This window comes from Natator depressus, chromosome 15 (genome assembly GCF_965152275.1).
Source record: "Natator depressus isolate rNatDep1 chromosome 15, rNatDep2.hap1, whole genome shotgun sequence".
NCBI classification, from domain to species: domain Eukaryota; kingdom Metazoa; phylum Chordata; order Testudines; family Cheloniidae; genus Natator; species Natator depressus.
The window spans coordinates 11,263,831-11,291,803 of NC_134248.1; the positions used below are offsets into that span (position 1 = coordinate 11,263,831).

At 45.0% G+C, this 27,973-nt stretch overlaps 2 protein-coding genes across 4 annotated transcripts; one reads left to right on the plus strand and one right to left on the minus strand.

Moving 5' to 3' along the window:
• Nucleotides 1-27,973, minus strand: C15H12orf43 (chromosome 15 C12orf43 homolog). Its single transcript, XM_074973244.1, has 8 exons — nucleotides 27,815-27,973; nucleotides 25,690-25,735; nucleotides 24,872-24,970; nucleotides 23,969-24,042; nucleotides 23,534-23,624; nucleotides 22,192-23,206; nucleotides 16,452-16,566; nucleotides 1-448 (listed from the first exon to the last, which is right to left on the minus strand). The coding sequence occupies exons 1-6, from the start codon at nucleotides 27,954-27,956 to the stop codon at nucleotides 22,840-22,842; spliced, it is 819 nt and encodes a 272-aa protein (XP_074829345.1). The 5' UTR covers nucleotides 27,957-27,973; the 3' UTR covers nucleotides 1-448; nucleotides 16,452-16,566; nucleotides 22,192-22,839.
• Nucleotides 2,060-25,021, plus strand: HNF1A (HNF1 homeobox A). Of its 3 annotated transcripts, none has more exons than XM_074973240.1 (10): nucleotides 2,060-2,655; nucleotides 10,215-10,414; nucleotides 11,285-11,471; nucleotides 12,110-12,348; nucleotides 13,726-13,928; nucleotides 16,510-16,711; nucleotides 17,624-17,815; nucleotides 18,111-18,232; nucleotides 18,588-18,729; nucleotides 19,656-25,021. In XM_074973240.1, the coding sequence occupies exons 1-10, from the start codon at nucleotides 2,321-2,323 to the stop codon at nucleotides 19,781-19,783; spliced, it is 1,950 nt and encodes a 649-aa protein (XP_074829341.1). In that variant the 5' UTR covers nucleotides 2,060-2,320; the 3' UTR covers nucleotides 19,784-25,021. The 3 variants fall into 3 exon arrangements, with proteins under 3 accessions (XP_074829341.1, XP_074829342.1, XP_074829344.1); XM_074973241.1 differs by having other exon boundaries at nucleotides 2,063-2,655; nucleotides 13,771-13,928; XM_074973243.1 differs by lacking the exon at nucleotides 2,060-2,655 and adding an exon at nucleotides 6,892-7,148.

Sequence of the window (27,973 nt, forward strand, 5' to 3'; positions counted from 1 at the left end):
TTATTTTGTTGCATGTTTCGACAACAAATACAAACATTCTTAAAATAAAAAATACATTTTCAGTCTAAATGATTGATTTTAGTTTAAAGAAAACACCACATGAAAGAACAGCAGTAAAGAGCACAGCGTACATGCATCTCTTTTGCAACATGCTGCAGCAACTCTGGGAACACTATGGCTGTTGTCTCTGCACGCAGAGGTCCTTGAGACATAAAGATGCAGCACACAGAAAACGAGGGGATTGCAGTTTCATAGCTACATGCATCACAACTGGGTTTTGTAATTACAACAGAAGCTTTCCAAACTTACAACTGGGGCTCAGACTACAGTATGCTGTGCCTTTAACCAGGCTGAGGCTGGGTTCCAGGACCTGGTCAGCCATGTTAACTTTACTTGTGTATTCTGCCCTGTGCCAAGGAGTGGAGGTGCTTTCTGGAGCAGACTTCATCTGAAACAAAGGCAAACTATTAGTGAAAATCCCTGCTGAAGGGCTGACCCAGCAATCCACTGATGATTTGTTGTCAGAAGCAGCCCTGGCAGTATTGCTGGCCAGGGCAGAAAATGTTTTTAGTGCCCCATATTGTGGCTAAAGAAAACAAAAAAACACCAAAGAAAAACAGACAGCCAATCAGCCAAGTGGAGAGAAAAAATACCACCAAAACTGTTGGAACTTGCCAGTAAGGGCAAACACCTTCCTTGCCCATCCCTAGAACTGGGCCTGCTTGTTGTGTTGTCATAATGGGGATCCATTTTGAAAAGGAGCTTTGTCCTTCGCTGGCTCAATATGCAATTGAACCTCTACAGAGTGAAGCTTGGGAAGCCCCCAAAGGGAAGCGAGTGCCCCAGGTCACTCCGCAGCATCACCTTTGGTCAGTCCTTGGGCTGCGGCGGGAGCTCCATCCAGCCCTCCTCAGCTTGGGCCTTAGAGGGGAGCATATAAAAGGGGGACAAATGTGGGGGAGAGAATCTACAAAGACCCCCATTCTGGTTAAAATCCTCCCCTCTCTGATTCCACCAGGGAAACAATCATCCATTCCCGGTCAAGATGGCACAAAATATAAAATCAGTATTGGGAGTTAGAGATTACATTATTACAAATTGATAATTTTAATTATGCCTTCTGTTTGCCAATCAGAGTAGATACATTAATTCACAGGTGTTAAGGTTTAAAGGAACCATTAACAACATCTAATCTGACTTCCTATACAAAGTGGCCAGAAAATTTGGCAGAAAATGATTCCTGCATCAAGCCCATACCTTTTGGGATTAACTAGTGAATATCTTTTAAAAAGACATCCAACAGTTGGGAGTAGGTCCCTAAAGCAGACTAGTATCAATAGGGGTGGAACTATGGTGTTGATAAATGAAGTCACTGTGGGTGACACTCATAGGGAGAGGAGGAGCAGTTGTAGGCAAGCTAGGAACCTTTAGAAGTGCACCAATACCCAGAATACAGCTTGCATGTTTATTTTGTTTGTCTACTTAGATTGTAAATTGAGTGGGGCAGGCCCCATGTCTCCTTTATAATCTGAGTACACAGTGTGAGCACACACCCAATGAATAATAAAGGCAGTAGGTTACAATGAAGAGAAATGGGGACAGGTAAGTGTCAATGTGGGGAACTGGCTCAGCAGTCATTTAGTGCCTCAGCCTGTCCCACTGAAGTCAATGGGAGCCCTTTGAGAGTACTTGAATAAATCCAGAGGTCATACTGGATGCCTGGGGTGTGGTGCACAGAGATTGGCCCAGTTACTGAGGCCGCTAATTCCCAACCCAAAGGTTTTGGTGGGGCTTAGCCCCATGCTTCTGGTTCCTCAAGCCTATCCCTGCTCTTAAACCAATAGGGGCAAGAACCAGTCAGACTTCTCCACTCTCACTTTCTCATTCAGTTTTCTTTCCATTTCTCTCTTCTATCGGTCTCCCATCCTGGCTTTTTCTCTGTCCATTCCTTTTCTCTTCTGCCGCCCTACCTTTTCCCCTCCCCCCCTTGCTGCACTTTGTGAACTGCTGCTGCAGTGCTGAAGTCCAAAGTTCAGTAACTTGCTAAGCACACGGATAAATATGAACCTTGGAGAATTTACACTGCTCCAATGTAAACAGATAGTCAAGGGTCCCTTTATCAGCACTGGCTCAGGACAGTTGTGGGGGGTCTGAAGTGGCTCATTTTTGTATTTTGTTTTTTTGGGGGGTGCAAAGGCGGGAGTCTATGCCATTCCCACTCTGCTGACAGTCGGGCGTGTTACCTCAGGAACATGGTGTAGGGAAGGCTGAAGGCAGAACGTGCTGAAACTCAAATCCAAGGGACACCAGACTGAAGACCATGGTCTCTAAGCTGAGTCATCTTCAGGTGGAGCTGCTGGGAGCACTGCTGGAGTCAGGGCTAACCAAGGAGACCCTGATCAAAGCGCTCGGGGAAGTGGACCCCTATGCCCTCCAGAGTGAAAGCCAGCGTGCCATCAGTGCCATCCAGGCAGAAAAAGGGGAACCCTGTGCTGAAATTCCCAATCTGCCCAATGGGATGGAGGAATCCAGGATGTCCGAGGAGGAAACCTCGGACGATGGGGAGGAATTCACCCCTCCAATAATGAAGGAGCTGGAAAACCTGAGTCCAGAGGAGGCTGCTCACCAGAAGGCTGTGGTGGAGAGACTATTACAGTAAGGACATTGTTTTCCTTTCCCCTTCTTGCTCTCCGTTCCTTTATTTCTCTTTCGTTCACCTCTTCCATGAAATACCTTTGGGTTCACAGTTGATCTAAGCGTGCAGATTCTCCCCATCAGTGCCAGCCCCCAAAACCCCAAATTCACTGAACTGACAAGGTTCATGTTCCTTAATAATGTTCAGTTTCCTTCCAATGACATTTCAAACATACGCACACACAAAGCGCCATGGGGCCCAATTACATATTAAAAGTGATAATATCATCTGGGAAACAAGGACTTCAGAAAAACCTGGGAGTTGTACAACTTCTGTCACTTTAGCCGTCCGTCAGTTTTTACAGAAGCCACCATTTTAGTTATTAGAAAAAAATAAGAAAAGAAGCCATCATATTAGCTTTCATCATGTAGTGTGGGAATTCTCACCATAGGAGGGGAAAATACTCCTAAGTTCTCTTGCCATTTTTACCGAGATGTATATTTTTATTTTACTGACTTTAGCTAGAGTCAAGTATTTGTCAGTAGAGACAAATTAAGAAAGCCTGATCTTCATGTCTTTGTGCACATAAGACTCCCGTTGTTTTCAGTGGGAATTTCAGATGAAAGACTGCAGGCCAAATTGGTTGGCAATCCAGGTCAACATACCCAATGCTTCTATCCTCCATCTCCCATCATGAACACTGAATATAGACAAGTGTGCATTCTGCAGACTACTGTTGTATGACTTACGTTAACATGCAATTATTTATTCTTAATAGCAAAAAAAATATGAGCTTCCTGAACCAATCACTCTCATTTCACTCCAGTAAGCACATAGAAACAGAATTGTGCTCCTGCAATTCTAACTCAGCAACATGAATTCTAGGAATTCCAATGGCTGGTCTGCCTGAGCAAGGACTTCAGGGTATCGCCCTTCAAATCCATCTAACAGAATTAAATCCTTAGCCACAAAATCTCATCTGTCTGTGCTGAAGCTACTCTCCAAGATTAGGAGCAGACAGGCACAGGGTGACTGCAATGTTCTGGAGACTCAAACTGCTACTCACAATCTTTTTTGGGAAAATTAAACTCCAGTTAGAGGATTTACCGGCTTTGTGGCCATTCCTTTTTAATGGGGAAAGGATATATTAATACAAAACATAATAAAAAAAAGTATGCACAAAACCCCAGCAATAGCCCCAAGGTAGAGAGATAGCACAGTACTTAAAGGGTTAATATTCACTGTAATATTTCAGAGGGGATGGTTCTATTGCCTGACCTCTAGAGAGAGTCTGGGCAGATTTGGAGCTGATCACATTACAGTAGCTAAAGGAATAAAATACACTGGAACAACACTTACCTGAGAGGAAAGATGTTCCCCGTAATTCAATCTTCTTTTCCATCCAATAAACCCCATTCCTTCTCTCCCTCTTCGTTTTGTCCCCCTTCCTCTTTCTTACATCCTTGCTGTTTCCAACTTCCCTGTTCTATGTCTGTTTTCCTCAGATTCTCCTTTCCTATTCCCCACACACACACACTTCTCTGTCTCTCATCACCCTATTTCTATGTCTACCTGTCTGTCTTTCACATTGCTCTTACCCATCTCCTTCTCTCTCTCTCTTCTCCCTAAGCCTGTGTAGAGATCTTGGGGCAGTTTGAGCTCCAGTTGCACCGGGCGGGCCCTGGCTAGTTACTAATTATCCAGTGGCTTTATTATTTCTCTTTTGTCTTATAAATTTATAAACGAAAAGACCCTGATAAGCTTTTTGATCATTAACTTCTGATGATTTATCAGGTGTCTCTCCATAGAGAAAGCCATGGAAGCTAAAGAAGAGCACCTGGCTTTATCTCCTCTTTAATGAATGGATGAAGCAGGAATTTAACTCCATCCACTGTGCTCTGGTAAAAAAAATTTCACAACTGGAGGGAATTCCTATCCAGGAGTTGGGGATCCAATGTGGTCCTTCACCCCTACATCTCCCTTCACCTTGGCATAAACTCTGGTTTCTGATCTTTCCCATCTTTCCAGTTGCCCTGTGGTTCCTGTCAGTTTCAGCACTAAACTAATTTCTATACCACATTTTTACAGTAATGCTGTGCACTTCTTCAGCATTTTCTAATGGAGGATCTCAAAGCTCTTTACAAACTGTGAATGAGACATCATTCTCATTTACAGATGAGGAAACTAAGGCACGGAGAGGTTAAGTGCCTTATCCATGGTTACACGGGAAGTTGGTGGAAGGGCTGGAAATAGAACCAGGATCTTCTGGAACCTGGTTCTGTGTCTTAACCATAAGGCAAGCAATAGCTAACAACTAAGAATCCCCTTCAGGAAAGAAACCTTCTTTTACTAGAAGAAGGCCTGATGGGCATGTCCTTAGAATAATAATACTAATTTATATTATATATAAATAATCTTAAATAATGTAGGTGTTTTTGAAAATGCCTCAATTCACTCAACAAAGGAACAGGATTGTAGGTGTGGTAAGAAGTCAAGATATATTATACATAGTACAAAAATGGTATATGATAGAAATCACATCCCACCAGCTGGGGCACAAGAAAGGAGAGTAGCCTCGCTCACCAAGCACAACAGCATGCAGAACAGGGCTTCTCTGCTTGCAGATTCAAGGTTGCTCAAAAACCCGGAGTGCACAATTTTGTGGTATTCAAATACACAGGGTGAACTGAGGCACTATGAAAGTGACAAAACCTCCTTGTGTGTTACCAGCAGTTTTCAGACTATTGTAGATCACATCTCAATCAAAAGATTCTCTCATGAACACCTCACCTCCTGTTCATGGTCACAATAACTTACTTGCTTACATGGGAAAGTAACATAGGAAAAGGTTTAATGTATTTCTGTGCTTTTGTTGTACTGCCTGGGAACAAGGAGAAAAAGCACAATGTGACCAGTCACTTTTCTGCAGACCATTAATGTGCTCTGTGAAACAATAGTGATCCTACAGAGCAGTTTGTGAACCACTGTATTACACTGAGTAAATCCAGTATGGAGGCACTTGCCCCCTTACATAGCTCTAAGTTCACTTGCTGGAGTCCATTACCCGTTGTCCCTACAGAATACACTGAGAATGCAATACATAGGGAGGTTTCCTTAGTGAGGAGCTAGTGGGCCAGCCATTCACCCACTACACTGAATCCCAGAAGAGAGATAAGGGATGGGATTTTCAAGAGTGATTCAGTGATTCAGAAGTACAAGTCTCATTGCTCTTCCATGGGACCCACAATCCTAAATAACGTAAGTATTTTTGAAAATGCCTCAATTCACTCCACAAAGGACAGAACTGGATGGAGGAGTAGTATCAAGTCAACAGTAAATTAATTCATTTGTGGGGGGAGGCTATGGGGTAATTATTAGCTATTCCCTATGGAGAAGATAGAATACAGATTGTCTTTGGTGGGGGACAGGGGAAGGAGCAGACTTCAATTGGTGAGGAGTATGCGGCCAATGTATAATGAGGAGTCAGGATAAGGGCTGTTACCTGTGGGGAGGTATAGCAATTTTTCCCTCTAGGGCAAACGGTAGAATTCCACAAGGAAAGAGGGAGGTTGAGATAAGATTTTCTGAAGAGCAAAAAGGCCCAGCCCTTTCCCCCAGGGAGCTGGTTGCTGAGGGGCCCTGAGATGAAGCTATAACACCCCTTTTATGTCAGCATATGATTGTATAGGCCAAGCTAAGGCAAACCAAGCAAAGTTCAAACAGAAAACAATCATGCTAGGGCTCCTCTTACCTTCCCTGCTCTCTGCCTATCTCAGGTCCAGTCTGTGCATTGAAACCGGCGAAAGATGTCTGGCAGTCTTCAATGGAAAGGACTGGAGCGATGATCCTGAGCACTTCAAAGCTCTGGACCTCCTTTGAACTTGTTTCCAGTTCAAAGCTGGAGGAATTCAGAACCTGCCTCCAAGAGATCAAATCAGATCTTTTGCACAAGGGAATCTGAAAAGGATCAGACATTGCTGCCCTGAGAGGTGGTGGAGAATAAAGTAAACAGGGTAGACAGAAAGACAGAATGAGGACCAAAAAAGGAAAAAGACAGATTGGGAAGAAAAATCAGGGAGAGTGAAGGAGAAAGAAGGTCTCCTGAATGTTACATCCCCAGCTCTCTGGATTGGGTTTTCTTTAATGCGAACAACTTGATATTTACTTTCCATTTAAATTTGAGATGTTGCTATAAATTATCAACTAGCCTCTTGTTCCCTTTGAGTTTATAACTAACTACCTGGGTTACTTATTGTTCAAGTAACAAAAGGGAGGTGAAAACGCCCTCAAAAAGCAACCTCACAACTGAGGAAAGGAGCAGCTGGAATGGAATAGATAGGACCCCATACCCCAGAGGTTGTATAGGGCCAGGGAGAGAGCCTATGCTCAGGGGACAAGGAGAAGCTGAAGGCAAGAGACCAGGACCTAGAAGATGGGAAGGAAAACGTGAAAGTCTTATCTGAGGATAAGGAAAATCTGGAGATAGACCCTGAAGAATGGTAAAGCAATGGAGGTACAGTTTGTATTTGGGAAGAAAGGGAAGCTGAAGCCAAAATGAGGCAGGAAGTGGTCAGATGTTGAACAAGGCTGGGATCCTTTTGCCGTCCTGACTCACTAAATTAATTGGGCACTTTGCCCAAGACAGACTAGCAAGATTGGGCCTGGAGTGAAATCCTACTCCTACTGAAGGCAAAGAGGGTTTTGCCATTGACTTCAGTGGGGAAAGGATTTCACCCCTGGTGTTTGTGTCTATGGGGAAGGCACTATGAGGATAAGTGATAGTCTGTGAGAGTGTTCAACTGACCTAGCAACAGCCTGATTACACTGAGTGACTAAGAGAAGCTTCCAAAATAATGCCAGAAATTTGCAAGAAAATAAACCTTCCGTGATTTTTTTCCCCGAGTCACACTGAAATCTTGTAAGATTCTGAGTTTTCTCCAGTGTGGGAATGATTTCTTCTTCCTAACTATTTCTTCAGGGACAGTTACTCCAAATTAAACCACCTGAAACTTCTATATCTATCTTTTTAAAATGTTTGCTCCAGAGACACAAGTTGCCTTAATAGCGGTTTGTGGCACAACTGAACGTTACCTTAGGACAATGGGGGAGGGAGGGGAGAGAACTTCAAATAAATGCTAAAAATGGAAAGAAAGAAAAAAAAACCACAGCCTACTCTACAGTATAACCTAGGATCATGAGGTTTCTTTACACAGGAATTAAAGCGTTGGCTTTCACAGTGCATGTGCACACAGTTAAGGCTTCATCTATGCTACACCATGAAACCATCCTTTACCCATGTTAGGGGACATCCATGCTGTAAACAGCTCCCAAGTGCAGATGCACTTGAATTGTTGACACACCTTGGGAATGTGTGTCTACCTTGGCACCCCATAGTGTTCTAAATTATGAAAGACTGTGAGTCTCATCCTCTCCCAAGTACCTCCCCACTCCTTCCTGACAGAGAGCTGGGGATTCTGACAAGAGAGAGGTAAGTAAGTGGCTCAGATGCCAAGTGGGAAGGAAGTCAGTATGTTACAGAAGCTTCTACGGGGGATCATGAATCCCCCTCCCTTTCTTCGCTAGCTGACCCAGAAACATGATCTGAAAGACAGGGCAGAAGCCTTGCCCTTGAGCATCTAATCTATCACTGTACAACAGAATCTTGGGCCAGCTTGGGACTGTTGGGTACCTCTTTAAAGAAGGAAAGTGCCCAGGGCTCAGCTGCAGGCTAGATTCATAGAGGCTGTGTAAAGAGAGACCACAATAGGGAGGAGATTAGTCCTTGTCTCAAGAGGTAGTAGAGCAAACACCAAATGCTTAAAGTTCAGGAATGGGAAAAAATAGGCCAGTTGGGCTGCCCTAATTTGGGGTCTTTGAAGAGTACAAGGGGAGAGGTGGAAAATGGAGCATTTTGGCACAGCTCCACCATCAGAGAGGAACCTGTGGTGCCATTTTAAGAAAAAAGATTTCTCCAGAAAGCTGGCCCCGTCTCAGCCTCCTGCCACACTTTAACTGCAGTTGAGCTTGCTCCTTGGACTGTCTGGTTGCTGTGGAAGAGGCTGCAGCAGGAACAGAGATAAGGGTGTTTGCGCTGAGAGAACAGGTGTGGACTTTGTCCTCCTTATCGCTTTTCAGCTGCTGACAACCCAGAGTCAACAAAGCAGCTCGTGCTCAGGCTGCTCTCTCTCCCTCCACCCCCAACTGTCCTGCTGTATTTTCCTCATAGTCCTGGGTATTTTTCTCTTATTCCACCCACCTGCTACTTGTATTTGGAGAGGACATCAACATCATCATCTATACCATGTTGGGATCATGTCCAGTCCAGTCAGTCCCTCAGGCATTTCACATTAGAAACACAGAGGGAGGCTCCATGTTACAGCTGCAAAGAAATAAGACATTTCTCAACACGGGGGTTGTTCATGCAAGAGTTTTGTTTGGTTCTCAACTGCTTGGTTCAGATCTTTCAAGTTTTACTGAGCTTCAGGTTCAGTCAAACCGAAACCACTCACCAAAATTCAATCATGATCGCCTTAGTCAGTCCCATGGTTACTCAAATGTTCAGGAACCTTAACAGACATTCTGATAAACCCTATCAGATTTACAATTTTGGGGTTTTATTCATGCACAGTTCTACCCTTCTTAGCTTGTACAATGGAGTGGCTGGGATTGTAAATAGGTGTTCATTTTTTTCTCTAAGTACGTAGATGCAAAATGGAAAATTTGAAAGAGCAGATGTATGCTTATCTTTATGTGTACATGCAAAGTGCCATATGTGCAAGGACATGTGGGTGGTGTATATGGTTGGTGTCTGGGTACAGGAGTCTCACGTGCACAAGTATATATTTTAGAGGAGGAGGGTTTCCTCTTCAGTTCTTGAATCATTTCCAGTTATTTTGGGTTTGGAGCTCCTCTATCTCTTGGCTGCTCCACTTTGGGTTACCCCAAGCTGGATCAGAACCAGAGTGCAAGTGAGGATGAGTCGGTCTGATATTAGAGTGAACCCAGTTCAGGAAAGTACACTGCATTATCTGTGAGCACATATCCCCCACAGACAGGGAAGCAGAGTAAAAGAGACCCACCTCCTGAAACTGAAAAGCAGAGCCCAGAACATACAGCATTGTGAGAAATGGAACCCTGGGACATCATCTGCTCCACCCCTCATCCCTCTCCCACTGCTCCAGAGGTGACAGGCTCTTGGTCAGAATTGAACTACATAGGAAGGATGGCATAGAGGAAATTGTCACCACTGCTACTCCAAGGAGTTCAGTCTCCAGGGCTATCAAAAATACTTGCCTAAATCTTTTAATGAGTAAGTCATTTAGCTTGGAGGTTGGGTCAAACCACTGCATAGACTGTCACACTGAAGAGGAGATTTCCTTGGAGAGATGAACAGCTATTATACAGCATACTAAATCTATCCTACCTGCCTCATCAAAGGCAAAGCGTGAACAGAGGATTCACCTCTCTCATTGCTTCATGCACGAAGTGCTGGCTGACATTCCTTGAATCCCTTCTGTACAACCTGGATAACCAGACAAGAATTCTATCTTTAATGAGGTGCATTTTCTGTTCCTTCTAGAGAGGATCCCTGGAGAGTAGCAAAGATGGTGAAATCCTACCTCCAGCAGCACAACATCCCTCAAAGGGAGGTGGTGGACACTACAGGTTTAAATCAGTCTCACCTCTCACAGCACCTCAACAAAGGCACACCCATGAAAACCCAGAAGAGAGCTGCCCTCTACACCTGGTACGTCCGCAAGCAGCGAGAGGTGGCCCAGCGTAAGTACAGCAACAGCAAATCTCTCCTAACTCTGGTGTCCTATAGTTCCCCCTACCCTCATCTGCAGTGTGGAAGGCAGGGGAGGAGGAGCCCTTTCTAGCAATAAGGTTAAACAAGTCCATGTCACCATTCAATAGGGGTGGCCAAACTGCACAAAGGAGAGCAGGCTATAGCTCCCATCTATCGGTATATCCAAGTGGACGCATCGATTTGGACTAAGATAGAGTACTGCCCAATGAAGTGCATTTATGTAAGCACAGACAGCATAGCTGATCACCAGCAGTGATAGAACCCAGGACCTTCAGCACCAGAAAAGAGTTTTCTGCAATTTCATCTAAAGAAGTAATTCCTTTAGCCATGAATAAGTAGCAGACTGTAGCTCTGGGGTCAGCCATTAGTGGGATATCATCTCACACATACTAAGCCAGCATGTTACAAATACACGCTTAAAAGGATAGCCTTTGCAGCCTCCACCTCCATATGAACGAATGTGGCTGTAATCTGTTTAATTTTATATGTATTAGATGGGCCCCTAGTAAAATTAATAACTTGGCCTTTGGTTGGCCTAGAGCGTTGGACTCTACATGAGCTGCATCCACCCCAGCTCCTGCTGCTTGTTCCGTTTCACTGCTTCACACTAGGAATCAAGATGCAACATGTCCGATGGTCCCATTGGGGATGATCTTACCCATTTTAGACAAATATAGAGCTTTATTTACATCTCATCTAGATTTTGCATCTGCATTTGTTCAATAGTAGGAGACGCTGAGTGAGGATAAGCTGCTCTGAGCCAGTTGAATTCCAAGCAAGAGAACATTATAGAAACATCCTATCAGCAAGCAAAGCCCCTTGCCCATTTGTGTTTCCAGAGTTCACACATGCTGGTCAGGGACTCGTGGCAGAGGAGCCCATGGGAGACGACCTGCCCACCAAGAAAGGGAGAAGAAACCGCTTTAAGTGGGGTCCTGCCTCACAACAAATCCTATTCCAAGCTTACGAGAGACAGAAGAACCCGAGCAAGGAGGAGAGAGAGGCATTGGTGGAGGAGTGCAACAGGTGAAGGAGGGCCTCCAGTGTTGATGGAGGAGGGGAAAAGAGAGGGATGGAATGGGCCTTTGTGTGCTCTTGCTATACTGCCAGAAGCCATACTCTACTCTGTGTCAGGGCAATGTGGTAGCAGTGGATTGAGATCTCCTCTTGTTCTTTCTTTGGGATACAATTTGCAAAACGCTGTGTAGTGAAATCCCAATACACAGACAGAGCAAGAGAATGATTGTCTAGAGCCAGCTTTAGAACAAGCTTCCAGCACTGTGCTCTCACTGCCTGTTATTCCCGTCCTGGGCTCCAACAACCTGGCTCTCTACCTACTGTAAAGAACAGCCTGCTCATCCTGCCCTGAGCCTCTGCTTACAGGTGACCAGGCACGACAGCATGCATACAGACACCAAAGTCATGAACACACCACAGACTCATATAGAGCATGCCCCTGCCCCCACTCCATGAGTGTATCATCAAGGGCCTGGTGTTGTAGAGACCCTGCCTGGTCACAGGAGGCACCACAGCATGTATTGGCTGATTAGGGAGTCAACCCCGTGCTATCAATCATTCAACAGTGCTCCAGCTCACCAAACAGAAATAAAGTATTTCCTAACGCAGGAGATCACCAAGGTCCTTCCTATGCTCTTTCCTGACAGGGCAGAGTGCATTCAGCGTGGCGTCTCCCCATCCCAGGCCCAAGGTCTGGGCTCAAACCTGGTCACCGAGGTGAGAGTTTATAACTGGTTCGCCAACCGTAGGAAGGAGGAGGCCTTTCGGCACAAGCTAGCCATGGATACCTACAGTGGGCCGCAGCCCAGCTCTGCTCCCCCACTGACCTCTCACAACTCTTCCTCCCTTCAGCCAACGCCTGCTATCTCGCCAAGCAAAGTACATGGTGAGTACTGACTACAAAGAGGGAGTTCTGGAACTGGAGACTGGTGAGCCTGCAAGTTCAGGCACCAAGGCCATTTCGAAGCCTGTCCCTTCAGAAGCTGCTCAGTAGATGAGAGAGCCAAACTGATGTGGGGTTTACACAAGATGAGAGTGTAGGTGATAAAGGGATATCTCTGCATGCACAAGATGAGGGGAGAAGGGTGACAAGTGGAGTGAAGAGGACATTGGAAGCTCAATGCTGAGGGAGTGCCTTATAGTCAGTTCTCATTCATTGCTTGTTCACAGCCCCCTGTGATGAACAGCAGTCAGTAATCCCTATTTCAAGAGCTCATCTGTTAGGTTGAATCAGAGGTTAATTGTATACCCTTTCTTCTCACATGCATGCCTCCCTCTTTGGGAGCCTCCAACTGCCGTAAGTCTGGGACACAAACATTCTTGGCTGAATTGTTAGAAGTTAGGAAAAGTTACCCTCTGCGGCCTCAGCAAGCCAAAACAGACTGGCAGTTTTCATAATCACTGAAAGCAGAAGAGTGGCATCTCTGCCTCCTTTCTCTGTGGTAGCCAGATGAACAAGCAACAAGTACCTGTGTTCAGCAAGCTCACTTTTCTATTATGTAATGCTCAAGTGCTTTGTCCTTTCTAGTGTTTCTAGGCAAAAGTCCTTGAGATGTCAGTGTGTTAGTGAAGTAGTACCAATCACCACTGATCTCCTGGTCTGCAAGAGACACTGCAACTAGAGCACAAGTGCAAACTCCCCTTCTATGCAGGGAAGGGAATAAAGCTGCTACCTAACCTGTCCTCAATACTAGAGCAGGAATTTAATGGTGGAAATTCCATCATCCCTTTCAGAGTAAGAGGTTGCTAGCAATCTCCCTTGACACAATAGAGTAGAGAGGGCCTACCACTTAAAAGTCTAGAAGAAAGAATTCCCCTCTCCCTTTGACAGGTGGTGGTCTCTCCAAGGAAGGATTTGGGTCTATTGATGAGGCCAGGAAAGCCCAGGATTGAGTGAACCTGGAAGACTGAGTTTCCTTCTCACTTTGGGGTAGATGCTATCACCCAGACTCCCTTCCCTTCTATATTTACTCCCAGGAAGAATTTCTAACCAACTTAGCTATACAGCTAAGTTTCCCACAAGGATACTCAGCCCTGCACAAAGCCGGCACATTAAGAGATTACTTGTCCAAGGCCACCCAGCAAGCTACTGGGAAGATTAAAACTTTGGCATGTTCTTGGTTTCCAAGTATCGTGCTCAGTCCACACAGCCCCTCAGCTCCAAAACAGCACCAGGGAAGGAGGGCTGCCTCAGTGCACCTGGCACTTCTAAGGCAAATGCCAAGAAAGGGAATTGAATTTATTGCTTGTCCTAATTTACTAGATCAGCCTCATCTGTGGGAACCAAGTCTCTCCTTTTCTGACATAGGAATGAGGTACAATCAGCAGCCAGCCAATGAGGCCGAGTCTTCCAGCAGCAATCATCATGGGAACAGCTCCATGGTGACCACCCAAACCATTCTTCATCCGGTCTCTCCCCCTGGACTGGAGCCAAGCCAGAACCTATTGACCACAGACACTAAGCTGGTGAGTGACCTATACTCTAGTCCTGGTGACTCCATGATGTCAGGGAATCAAAGAAGAACCCCTGGGTTTGCAGAGGACAATATTCAAAAACGATATTTTCCAGACTGCTGTTAACTCCCCACAGCAGTACCAAGTCCAAAAGCATTCTTAGGATTCTCACACCATGCCACCTAGTGGTGGGGGTGGGTACTGGGAGCATGAAGACTAAGTAGGACTACCCTATCCAGTTACTGCCCTGGGATTAATCAAAACAGTATGGTACACCTTTCAGTAGGAAAACAGGGCCCAAGACATCTAATGACACACCTGTCTTTAACCTCCCCATCCCAAAAGGTCTGTTCCTCTCCCACTGATCCATTACCTCTCACTTCTGATTGAACTCCACACTCAGCAAGATAGCTGAAAAGAATCCAGTGGGATTAACAGAACAGGGACTGTTACCTGCCCTGACCCATTTGTAAAAGTTAGGTGCAACAGACCCATCTTGCATAGAATTCCTACCAATAGGTCTGGTACAGTAAATCTGGATTGGACCAGCCTAATCATATTCATCTTGAGGCAGATCTCCTTTGGATATCTTTCATTAACTAAGCCTCTTCCCATGTGGTTTGTATCGCTATGCTAAGATTATATGATTGATCATTCTTGCCTGGTTTGCACACTTCGCTTGGATTGTATGCTACGTAGAAAACCTGTTAGCAAGAAGTTTGTATTGCTCCATAGCTGTCCTGGGGCAAAGTTCAATTCATGAATCAAATTAAAATCTTTACAGTTACCCAGTCACCTTGCTGATTTTCTGGTCACTCCTGTGAAGGAAGTCTTTCCACAAGACTTTGAAAATCTCCTTTTACTGCTGTATACAAAAGGGACACTGTCAAGATGGTTAGTCCAACCATTTACCCTATTGCTCCTTAATCTTGTTACAAATTCAATGCAAATGTTTATGTTTAAGTAGTTCCAATTTATTTAACTACATATATTAAGTGTTCAGCTCTGGCAGCTTAACACTTGTGATACTTTTATAGGACATTTTAACTAAGGACCTCACATGGCTTACGGCAGGGGTGGACAAACTACGGCCTGGAGGCCACATCCAGCCCTTCAGACATTTTAATCTGGCCCTTGAGCTCCCACCAGGGAGGAGGGTCGCAAGCTTGCCCTGCTCCAGGTGTGCCATGGCTCCCGGAAGAAGCAGCATGTCCCCCTTCCAGCTCCTACGTGTAGGGGCAGCCAAGGGGCTCCACGTGCTGCCCCTGCCCCAAGCACCACCCCCACCCATGGGTTCCTGGCCAATGGGAGCTGCAGGGATGGCACCTGCAGACAGGGCAGTGCGCAGAGCCACCTGGCCGCGCCTCCACATAGAGCCAGAGGGGGGACATGTCGCTGCTTCCGGGAGCTGCTTGCAGTAAGCGCCACCCAGATCCTGCACCCCTGACTCCCTCACACGCCCCAACCCCCCTCCCACCCTCCGAACCACTCGGTCCCAGCCTGGAGCACTCTCCTGCACCCCCAACCCTCATCCCCAGCCCCACCCCAGAGCCTGCACCCCCAGCCGGAGCCCTCACCCCCTCCTGCACCCCACCCCTCAATTTTGTGAGCATTCATGGCCCGCCATACAATTTCCGTACCCAGATGTGGCCCTTGAGCCAAAAAGTTTGCCCACCCCGGTTTACGGACTACAACCCTCAACCTCATTAGAAGGTAGACATGAATTATTAAGTTAATCTGAGAGTTTGAAAACTGAGACACAGACAGGTTAAATGACTTGACAAAGGTCACAAATTCAGTTAGTGACAGAACCAAGTCTAGAACTGAAAGTCCTGCTCTACCCACTAGCCAGATATGTTCCCTCTCTCTGTAACAAGCAACCCTGCAATAATGCACACTAGAATTTACACCCTTCTGGTGTGTACTAACATAGACTGTAGAGAAGCCCTAAGAAACGAAGGACTCATGAGTTCCTTAAGTCACTTAGCCTCTCTGTGCCTCACTTTTTGAACTCTAAAATGAACTTCATATCTACCTTCTAACGGGGTTGTGAGCGTTAAAGTTTGTACAGCCTTTTGAGGTCCCTAGTTGCAAAGTGCTAAACAAGTATAAGTATTAGGCTGCTAAAGCTGAACATTTTTTTTTTAACATATTAAAAGCATTGAAACTTTTTATACATAAAAATTTGCATGGAATTTTTAAATATGATTAAGCAGCAATAGGGTAAATGGATCGACTTCTGTACCTGATTTTCTCCTTCCTAACGTAAACTGAGGAGAATACTTCACTCTATGGGAACAGAGGCTGAATTCACAAATATTTCTAATGCACTTTGAGATTCTCAGATGGGAGGAGACTGACCAGGGAAAAGTGCTACTGTTCATACCATGACAGTGTTCTTTAATGGTTAATTAATCAGCATGGAAGCAGCATCAAAGGAAGCATACAAACTGTACTCAGCTAAATGAAGTCCCTTCCAAACTGTCAGCAGCTGGGTGGGAAACTGATCACAGATTGGAACTTTAAAGTGCTCACCATTCTCCAGCTGTTGCGGATGACATTTTCACAGCTCTTCTTTCTTCCTCATGCACAGATCTCTGCTCACGGGGGACCTCTCCCTCCTGTCAGCACCCTGACCGCTTTGCACAGCCTAGAGCAAAATCCACACACATTGAGCCAGCAAACCCAGAATCTAATCATGGCTTCACTGCCTGGTGTTATGGCAATTGGAGCTGGTGAGACCTCATCCCTGGCACCAGCATTCACCAACACAGGGGCCTCCACCCTGGTAATAGGTGAGCAGTGAACAATGTGGGGATGGTGGAGGGCTCAATGTGGTTTCTATCCCACGCTCCGTTTATCAGGATTTACCCAGAAAGGAAAAAAAGGATCTACAATCATAATTGTTGCTCATTTCCTGAGTCAAAAGCTTTGACGCTGCAGGGAAAAATATATGGGTGGGGGAGTCAATCACAAATATGGGGATTGTCAGGAGCTCCTCGGAAGCATTAGTACTTTGCACCAGTCCACATGATAGGAAAATGTCCTGCTTCTGTAGAGTTTACCAGTTTAAATGTCACAAGTGGGGAACGGATGGCTAAGGAACTTGAGTAAAGGAATATAAAACCTTTTGTCTCCATGTCATTGGTTCAAATCCAGCTGTTTGGCAGCCTAAACAAAATGAACCCCATGAGTCTAAATTCAGTTTGTTGTGGTTAGTTACACACAGCACGCTTGCCTCTCTTGCCAGCAGTCTGAGGTGAGGTTAAAATAATGACTGGGCCATTAAACTTCACTCTCACTTTTAAAGAAGGTCTCTCCAGTGAAGGATAACAGCAGATTTGAACAGAATTGCATTGCGTGATCTGTGGCTGAACAGGATGCCTCAGCTCAGGCACAAGCAGTGGTGGTAAGAGCTGCTTGCAAGGGGCTTTTCTGCACGATAGGTTGCTCAGACTACTGTTGATAGACCTTGACTTTCAGAGACACTAAGTTCATTCACAACTCAACAAGGCCCAGCTGTAAAGCAGCTCCCCCTGCCCCAAAGAGTCCTAGCTCATACTACTATTGTAGATTAGGCACAGCTATGGAGAACACTCCAGAATTTCTGCAGACCTCACTTTAGCAGAAGGAACAGTCATGCACTCCCAGTATGAGATGAGATGAAACGAAACAAGGAACTGAATATGCATGTCTTTATTTCTCAGGCCTAGCCTCCACCCAAGCTCAGAGTGTTCCTGTGATAAACAGCATGGGAAGCAGCCTTACTACCCTTCAGCCTGTCCAGTTCTCCCAGCAGCTCCACCCATCTTACCAGCAGCCCATCATGCAGCAGGTCCAGAGCCACATCAATCAGAGCCCCTTCATGGCCACCATGGCCCAGATACAGAGCCCCCATGGTAAGGGTTCAAACTGGATTTCCCAACCTCCACACTCCCTTTTGCTTGGGAGGTTACTGATGGCCCCTGGGCTTGCAGCACTCTGTTTATTATCAGAAGAACAACAGAAGAGGGTAGGTGATTCCTCTCCTGGATCCATGTCCCACTGGTTGTGTCTGAGATTCAGGATTGACTGACAGCAGATTCATGTTGGTGTCACTTTGGCTAAGTTGATCTCCCATTTAACTGTTCCTGTTCCTAGTTACAACTCTCAGAGCTCCAGCATCCACACAATCTTGTTTTCTTTCATTTCTAGCTCTCTACAGCCACAAATCTGAAGTGGCCCAATATGCACATACTGGCCTTTTACCCCAGACCATGGTGATAACTGATACAGCAAATCTCAGTGCCCTGACTAACCTGACACCAACCAAACAGGTAACAAAGCAGGGAATAGTGTTTATCATATGCCTTCATTCCCCTACTTAAAACTGCACTGTGTATCACGTAGCATACTGCCTATGCCAGTAGAGCATATCTGGCCCCCTGTCCGTGCCACTCCAGCAGGACAATCTTCCTCACCCCATCGCCTTGCCAATACCAGCTGGAACACTGGGAACATTAACCCAAGCTTCCTTGCTGCACTGCCAAGCAGCAATGAGTCTCCTTGGAAACAGGACCCGCTTGCTGTTTCCAATCCAGCTTGCCCATGTAAGTGCCTATTGGAAGGCTTACAGGAGACAGATCTGACCCAGGCACTGTTCCAAAGCTTAGGAAACATTAATTTTCTCAGGTGTTTACATCTGAATCAGAGACCCATACGGAGTCCGGGATCCACACGTCAGTGTCACAGACACCAACAATACATTTACAGAACCAAGACACAACCATTCAGCACCTTCAGCCAGGCCATCGCCTCACCCCAAGCCCAGCTGGTAAGATCAATAAACTATCATTTTATACTGTCCCTCCATCCCTCGTCCATCTACCAATACCCCAATGGTAGGACATGAAATAGCATCCAGGGCTTCCTATTCTGCAACAGAACTCCAACCAGGTCCTGGGGGATACAGAAAATGATATCATGAAAGGATGGTCTAAAGCACAGTCCATAGCAGGGATTTTTCAGCATATCCAAAGTGAGGTCTGGGTGTGGATAGGGGGCCTATTGAAGAACACAGGCAGGAATAGTGTCCCTACACAGTCAAACCTGCAGAAGGCATTCAGGGCTGGGAAGGCAGAGATTCCTTCGGGGATAGGATATAGGGTAAAGCCTACCAACTCTGAGAGGACATTAGCAAGTTATTTTAATTCCACAGGGGTTGATCCCCATGATACTTTGAGAACAGCTTTGGATCTCGGCACGCAAGTTTTTGCATATGAAATAGGAATGAGGTAAAGGAGCGAGGGCTTGTCTATAAAACCACTGAGTGTGCAGCAAACTGGGGCGTAAATCTACCCTGCCATGCACCCTGTTGCTGCACACTGGAAGTTCCACAGTGTGCTTTAATCTACGCCTGTTTCAAAGAGGCATAGATCAAGGTGCGCGATGGAACTTTTAGTACACTGCAGCAGGGTCCACACAGACACTTGCTGTGTGGCGAGCTGGTCCTATTGGGATCCAGGAGTGTGGCGAGCTGGTGTGGGGTAGATTTACACCCCAGTTTGCTGTAAACTCAGTGTTTGTGTAGACAAGCCCTAACTCTTCAGTGATGACAGGAAGACATCAGACCGTAGTGTCTGAGATGAAGAATCCTGAGATGCCATGTAGAAAGAGGGAAGGAGGGAGGGAACGGAGAGGGGAATTAGAGAAGGAACAGATGAAGGAAACTACCATGCTAAAACTGCATGTTTTTAACAGTCTCCTCTAGCAGCCTGGTGCTCTACCACAGCTCTGACTCCACCAACAGCCACAGCCACTTGCTGCCATCTACTCACAGCGTTATTGAGACCTTCATCCCCACACAGATGGCATCCTCCACTCAGTAACCATGGTGACCAGTTCACAGGCGACTGCAATGACTGAGCCGTCAGGAGCACCTCCATCTGTGTTTGTGATTCACTGTCACTGCTGCCTTCCACAGGGAGGCCCGGAGGCCTCCAGCCCCTCTCCACTGCCTTGCGTAAAGTCCTCACCCTCATCCAAACACAACACAGGAAGAGGTTTTTCTTGAGCACAAAGCTATGAGCACACATCCAGAGCGGATGACAGAGGAGGACAGGGCTGACACCACTAGCTTCCACTGCCAGAGGGAACAGTGGCCAGCACAGAGACCAGAAATTGAGGACTTCCACCGGGATAAGGGTCTGAATGGTCTATGGCAAAATTGCAAAGGGATAGCTGGAATTTTCATTCTTCTTAACCTTAGCTGGGCTGCATATATGTAAACCTGCCAATTCCACAGCAAGTCAGCAGAGCTGAGCAGCTAACGGCAGGTGAGCACTGCTTAAACACCCACCGCTGCTGCAAACAGACTGATGGAAACTGAATGAGAGAGAAACTTTTCTAGGGGCAGCCAGTACAAGAGCCCGAATACTGGCCTTGCAGCTAAAAAGACCCTGAGAAACAGAGCCAGGGATGACATAAGAACTATCCTCTCATTACAGAGCCACTAACTAAAAACTTGCCGTTTCTTTAACTTAAAAGGGACGCTGTCAATTTATTTAGGTTCAGAAATATGACCTACCCTAAAACAGCCCTGGCCTAGTGGAAGAGGCCTGAGTATTGTCAATAGGTCTACTTTGCTTTAAATTCAGAAATTAAAGCTGAGGAGAAAGGAATGTTTATTTCTCCACATCAGCAGGCTTGATTCTTGGTCTCTCATGCCCCTCTCAGGGTGATCAGTGGAGCCGGTGTGGTCAGCATTTGGGATGGGGAGAGAGAAAGAAGTGGCTCAACAGAATACATCTCAAAATAATGGTTCAGAAACAAGGCTCTTTAAGCCCTGTCCCTCATGTTACACCATTGCCCCTTCTAACAGGGATTGTGTGTATTGGTCTCTCTCACACGTATCAGACCTTCTCTGTAAAGATCTCCATATAGGTGGATTGTTTTAGTATGAATATAGTATAACCACATCCTTAATTCTTAGCCCTTCACTGTGTGCTGATGCTACAGCCCTCACTTCTGTGAATAACCCCTCAGATTTCCATGGATCCATTTGTAAAATTGAACACTTTGGGTCCTGAGTCCCTAGTTATAAATGCTTCTAGTAATTCCTCTTCTTCCTTGTTGCTTATACTTTCATATCACTGAAGAGCTGCAAACAAACATAGGAGAAGCCATCATAAACTTCTTTCTGGGGTTCTAATGGAGCTGAAGCTTTCAATTTACACTGTAGAGGGGACAAAACCCAATGAGGGAAAAATATGATCAAGCCTCTAAAAGGGTAAGAAACAATGGAGAATAAAAGAAACCATACAAATAAGCTGACAGTGTCCCTATAGCCACCATGTCTTATGACTTAAAACATATAGATGTAAATTGGTGCCAGTATTCAGAAGACTTTTTCCCTGGACTCTGATATTATGAACTATTATGAGCCTAATTTCAGTAACCAAAAATCTCAATTGAATTTGTCTCTAAAACTGATGCCCCTCTCCACTCTGTGTTATCCTGTAAATATATTTAACTTTCAGTAAACTGAAAGAAAACCATTTGAGACTGTTGTATATTTATCCCCTTTACAGTATAAGTGAAGTCAAATTTAGGAGGAATCCAGAAAAAGTTTTAAAAGTCACATGATTTTCAGAAGTTAAAATTACTTATAATTGTAATGATGGCCATAAGGCATGGGATTTCTGTTGGTGTATTAGGTTAATTCACAGGCTGACTTTCAAAATACTTTTGCAGTTTAGATGCCTGCAGGGCATTTCCTTATGTGAAAAATATTGGGGTTCTTGCACAAAATATAGGTGACTCCCAGGACCCTACCAGGAGCAATATTTTCTCACTTTAGCATCTCAAGTTCCTCCACCCATCCAAATATTAGGTCTTTCCCTGAAATCTCAGAGCTGCAGGCCAATATTAGGAAAATAAAAACAGTACTGAAAGCTGCCAAAAACTGCTGCTGCATCTCAGAGAGACAACATAGACCTGGTTGATGAAATAAGGACTTAAATGCAGTTACTGCCATGCTGGGCTCAAAGACACCTATTTCTGGCAGTTCTACAGCATCATCAAAATAGCTACAGACAACTGTGCAACTAAAGGCACATATGATGTGCAATACCTCTGTTAGCTGTGCCCATCCTAATGGAAGAAGATGGCAGTTGTGCATAAGACATTATATTAAATGAGACTATGAGGCATTTATTGTTATTGAATTCTACTGCACACTGGCAGATGTAATACCGTGAAAATAAAGCACTGAGGGAGTCAGTTTTGAAAGAAACACCTGCTTATAACGATGAAGTGACACCATTGCACTATCTTCTCATAGTTCTGCACAGGACCCCCGGAGAGGTGTATATTCCATGGGAATTAGTAATATGGCAGGTTTCGGTAACGTACTTCTGGTGATTATAGGAGAGGTAGGTGGGTCCCCAAGATTTGCCAAGATATTTGTGGATAAGTCAGTCTCTCACAGCCTGGAGCCGTTTCTCCCATGGTTCTGACACCAGGTGGTGGGAGAGGTGAAATAGGAACTGATCCTCTATCACCATCTCCACCAAAATCAGTTTATCACACATGTACACTAGCTCTGGAACACAGGATTTGGGCTGGATACACAGAAGGATCAGACCAGGGCAGAGGTGACTCTCAATATGTCCCTGTATCGCCCAAGTCTGTGCAGAATACAAAATCCTTCACTGCAAGGTCTGCATAACCAGCAATGCAAGTAATTGTTTTGTGATGGAATGGAAAAGGGGAGTTCCCCAAGGGATGCCCCCAACAAGGACAGTCACTTAAACTCTTACTCCTTTGACTCCCTTAAAACAGAAGCTTTGCCAATTGTTTCTCCACATTTCCAGCAGAGGCCAACGTGCAGGAACTACCTTTGTTAACTTTTCACCATCCTTCTTCCTTCCTGACCATATGTGGTTCATAGAGCGGAATCATCATTCGCTTCTTTTCTGGTAATCTTTTTCTTCTTCTTCTTCTTCACTACTCTGGGCAACGTTGTGTCCTCTGTACATCTGCCTTCTTGCCTCTTGCACTCTCCATCAACGGAGCACAGAGTCTCATTGCTGATCTGGCAACATCCTGCTGTCTTCTGTTCACTATTATGCTCTCCTCTAGGTTTCTTCTTTCCTTTCTTTTTCTTCTTTTGGTCGTCCTCTGTGCACTCCTGTTTGTGAGCCTGGCTGAAATCCGGAGGCATCACAGAAAAAGCACTTTGCTTCAAGATATCTGCTGCTGACACAGCAGCCTCTTGGTATTTCTGCCATTCCTGGTCACTGTCCAGCTCACTGGAAGGGTTGCAAGCAAAGTGGGAGGTAAGTATGTTACACTTTCATTCTGAATTCACCCAAAACACAGACTCTGAGATTAGCATAATCGTGATAAATGTAATGGATTTGTGACTCAAAAACATACTCCAGTGACCACTTAACCAGTCTGTACTCCAAGCTGCCCTTTAAATGCATTATGTGCACTGGAAAAATGAATGCAACCTCTAGTTAAAATTCCTAGTTTCCCTGCACTAGGAAAAATCTTTTTCCAAAGTCAAATGTAAAAGTAATCTCTGAAACAGCATGGAATATTTTTAGGAACAAAGTAGCAGACTAACACCTCACCTAGAACTAGAAGGTCGTCGCCTCCTGGCTAAGAGCGGAGGTTTGGATTTCCCACAATCTCCTGGAACAGATGAAGAGAATAAGCGAAAACCTAAGAAATACAAAAAGGAACAGGGGGAAATAAATAGGTTAGCAAACGATTTTAGCCAAGATATACAACAGTCAGCAGCAGCAATCCCTCTATGAGGCAACAGTGGTGTCAACCCTCACATGGAATTTACATTGGCCTGAAGAACTAGAAGGTATTAGTTAAGGTTTCTGCACTATTACATGAAGGTAACAACCCCTGCTGATATTAACAAGAAGTTCTTCTACCGCACTCTTTCTTTAATCTAGAGCACTGTATGAGCTAATACCAGATAGAATTCATTACATTTGTGCCAGTGGAGAGCTATTAGATGAGTGCTGACAACAGTGATTGTACTTGGAACTCACCATCATCTTCAGAGTCAGCTGTTTGCGTGGAATTCCGTGCAGGACCTGATGAATCCTCCAAGACAGTGATGTAGCTATAAGGAAGACCACAGTCTGATTTTAGGAAAGGAAACAAGGATTCAATTTTATGTAGGCAGGCTGAGTTTAAGAAGTTGGAAATGTTAAACAAGATTAAAGTGAGCAGTTAAGTAACCTTCACTCAGTACATTTCAATATTTTTACTTTCATAGCTAACTCCACAGAGCACAACCATTTCATTCAGAAGTGTGGCACATAGAAACTATCGACATGCAACATTCCAAGCAGCCAACCCACATTGCATCCGAGGCCCATTAGTTCCCATGGGCCATACTTCCACATTAAAGAAAGGCAGCAGTAATCTGCAATTAGGCGAAGTCTTTGAACACCTACCATGATGCCAGCACAGCTCTGAGTTAGGCTGAATTTGTTTGTTGTATGGATAAGTTGAAAAAAAGATCACACACGTGGACTAGATAATTTCCTGAACAGATTCAAAGCCTGGTCATAAGTGGAGGTGGCTCTGGTGAATCTCAGTCCTATCTATTCCCTTCCCAACACACAACACTGAGCACCAAAGCTAACAAGAAAGGCTCCGTAGCACACACCAGGTCTACTACATTACCAATGGGTGAATAGGACAAGGGTCAGTTCACGAGCATTAGGAGCTCAGTCACAAGCCAGCAGTATGCACAGGGATGTAGGAAACAAGAAAAGAAACAATCTTTCCTCAAAATACAAGATGTTTCCCATGGAAAAAAGATGTATTTAACTCTTCAGTTATTCACACTTCTACCACTCAAGGGTATTGACACTGCTCTTGCAAGGGAAGGTTCTGACTAAGGCTGATTTAATCTCTTAACGCTGTGCTTTGGTAGTGGTTACCTGTCTAATATTGCTCCCAGTTTCTTTGCAACATGTGCTTTGAACTCTGGTGTGGTCTGTAATTCGTTGCCATCTCTGTCATGGTCATTCACCTTCTGTCTGTTTGAAATAAAAACAATGTGTGATCTCCCTCAGACCCAGTAACCATCTGCTGCTTTCACCTAAAACTGAAGACTGGGGACTGGCAATGGGATAGAGCGCCTTAGACCACTAAGTGAGCGATTCAAATCCAGCTCAGACTGATAAGTGGCCAAAAGCCACTACCATCAGAAGACTGTTCACTAGGATGTGTGAAGTTAGCTTGGGTGGTCTCAGTATGGTTCCCAAAAGACAGATGTCCACATTCCCTAAGCATCAACAACATAACTGGTATTAACTGACCTTTTGCTGAGAGTCTCAGCAGCACAGGCCAAGGATTGGAGCCTGAATGCTCCTCCCATTCCTTTGTCCCTGAAGAACAGAGTTGGGGGTATATCAGCAATGTGCTGCTGCTCACTCCAAACCTGCCCCTGAAGGGAAGACTTTATTAAAAGTTGCCAGATTGTAAGCATAGTCTCTAAGCCTATCAAAGAAAAATATTGAGAATGAAGACAGGAGAACGTGGACTCCACCACAAGGCTTCTAAACCAGGGATTGCTTCCCCCATTGATCAGGGGAAATATTTGGTCACTTAGTATTCAGTTGTGGACAAAAGACAATGTCTTGTAATGGAAAGGGTCAGGTAACCTTAACTACTGTATAGGCAGCACAAGTTCTGCCTATAATCACCGTTTCATTTTTCTTCACGCAAACAGCACTCTGAAATCCAGAAAAAATACCTGAGACTGGGCTGAACTGATAATAACTTGTCCTTCCCAAAGCCACCTGATAAAACAAAGCAAAGGCAAATTAGAAATCTCCAAGACTAAAACATCTTTAATCCTAATTCCACTGTAGATGATTTTACAGCGTAAAAGTAATTTTTGGAAGATAGAATAGTGGTCGCATTCAAAGGAGGATACGGATATGATTTGAAACATTTTTCAAGCAAACTACATGTCAAGTGACTAACTCCACTTGCTAAAATAATGCAACACGAGTTTAATACTGAACCCAACATCTACTGGAGAGAAGTATCCAGCTATGGCAAGAATCTAATATATCTTTTCTATTATGATCCTAAATGGAAGGCAAGCCAAGTCCTTCATTGATAGTACCATATATCACATACTCTATGACACAGAGCCCCATGGAGAGCCAAACTTTGAAGTTTGAATTCTGGGGCTTGACAGAAAGGCTGCCAAATCTGATTAGCATTTTTAGATGGGCTTCCTAGAAGTAGGGTGAGGTACAGATGAAGGTCACTGGCAGGGTGAAGACACAAGACAGAGTAAGTCTAAAGCTTTCTGGCTAGTTAGCTACTGATTAAGTTACCCAGAAATTCTGTCTGGATTGAGTAGCTGGATACTATGTCTGGTTTAAGTGGAGCCTAATGATTTAATTTATATAAAGATGATTTTTTTCTTTCAGCAATCTCTGTATTACTGGGCCTTTGATTTTTTACATTGTACAGACTCATTTTCTAAGAAAAATCGAAAGAAAGTCTTCAGTCACAACATGTCAAAACCTCTCCTGAGAGTATAAAGAAAGTATATGGTTCTCTCACAGAGACAAGAACATTAGGTAACACCTACATTTTAAACCTTCTGTCTGATTAAACAGCAGAGACAATAACATTGTCCAGTGTTTAATATGAGGCAAGTTTTTTTTGTTTTTTTGTTTTTTTGTTTGTTTTTTAAACAGGGCTGTTGAGGGTCCCATCCAAATTGTAACAAATGACTTTTTTTTTGTGGGTGGGTTTATCTGCAATGCTAGAGAACTATTGCAAGAGTCACTCTGCAGCAGAGAGGGAGCCAAGATGCATATTCCCAAATCATGTTACTGTCCTAAACGGTTAAAGCTTTAGTATGGTCAGGAACATCAATGGATGCGGTCTACACTCCAGGACTGAACTATGTTTTAACCATAACAAGGGAATACTGTATTAAAACCCTGTCTACAAAGCAGTAGCTATCAAAGTTTAGACAGGATCTTAGAAGATTTCCAGATTTTTTGCTCTCTCAGCATTCAAGCAAGCAGACTTGGACAGCATGCAAGACAGTCTTTGCACTTATCCAGAAAAACAGTGGTAGGGCAGCATGGGGAGTAAGGAGCCAGCATAGCAAAATGATTTTTCTTCTGTATATTAATTCCTCAGATGTAATTCAAAATATGATCCATAACTCAACTGTGTGACTTGATGGGTCAGGCACAGTGAAGAAAGGTAGACAAGACACCAGACATGATTCATGATGCTAGAGAATCCTCAGTCCTCCCAATTCTTTCTTTTTGAGATTCATTATTTCAGACTTATTTTAAAGACCGTTTTTAAGAAGTGTTTTCTTACAGAGAGTGCAGGTTAGCATGAGATTTAATATGCCACTTTTTAATTTTTTAACATAACCTATCCCTGCTTGAGTCAGGTCTGAGTTCACCATTAGATTAGTTCCTACACCAACTGTACTCTAGATACAATCATAATTACACACAAAGCTGCTCAGTTAGTAATGGAGGAGCAAAACTGCCTTTGAGAGGCCACACTGTCGGGGGCAGGGGCTTGCACCCACCTACTGTCTCTTAAGCCCCTCCAGCACCCAAAATCCAGAGCTAGCCACCTCGCCTGCTTTGGGGTCTGGCTGCTCTTACTGAGATGTGGGCCAGCCACAGGCTCGGCTACTACCCAGGGACCAGAGAGGCAGGAACGGAATTGGGCTGTGACAGCCTAGGGCACTCCACCGGATCAGGGGAGTCCAGTCCCCGCTTCCCTGCGTGCTGCCCCCACCCATGGGAGGGGAAGCGCCTGCTCTCGGTCGGGCCTGTCGCCGCCAAACCACAGGACTCCAGCGTCATCCCCAGCCGCCCTACCGCTGCCGGGCTTCGGCGGAACCACCGCCGCCCGCCACCCAGCCGGGTCCCAGGCGGCCTCGCGAAACCGCTCCAAGTCCTCCGCGCTGCTGCTCTCCGAGTCCGAAACATTCGCGCCACAGCCACCCCTGAGCGCCGCCATCTTCGAAACCGCAGAGC

Coding starts and splice junctions, on each gene's coding strand:
- C15H12orf43 (XM_074973244.1), bottom strand. CDS start 27,956: ATGGCGGCGCTCAGGGGTGGCTGTGGCGCGAATGTTTCGGACTCGGAG. Junction 25,736..27,814: donor TCCGCCGAAGCCCGGCAGCG/GTAGGGCGGCTG, acceptor TTGTTTTATCAG/GTGGCTTTGGGAAGGACAAG. Junction 24,971..25,689: donor TCAGTTCAGCCCAGTCTCAG/GTATTTTTTCTG, acceptor TATTTCAAACAG/ACAGAAGGTGAATGACCATG.
- HNF1A (XM_074973240.1), top strand. CDS start 2,321: ATGGTCTCTAAGCTGAGTCATCTTCAGGTGGAGCTGCTGGGAGCACTG. Junction 10,415..11,284: donor GCAGCGAGAGGTGGCCCAGC/GTAAGTACAGCA, acceptor TTGTGTTTCCAG/AGTTCACACATGCTGGTCAG. Junction 13,929..16,509: donor TGACCACAGACACTAAGCTG/GTGAGTGACCTA, acceptor CCTCATGCACAG/ATCTCTGCTCACGGGGGACC.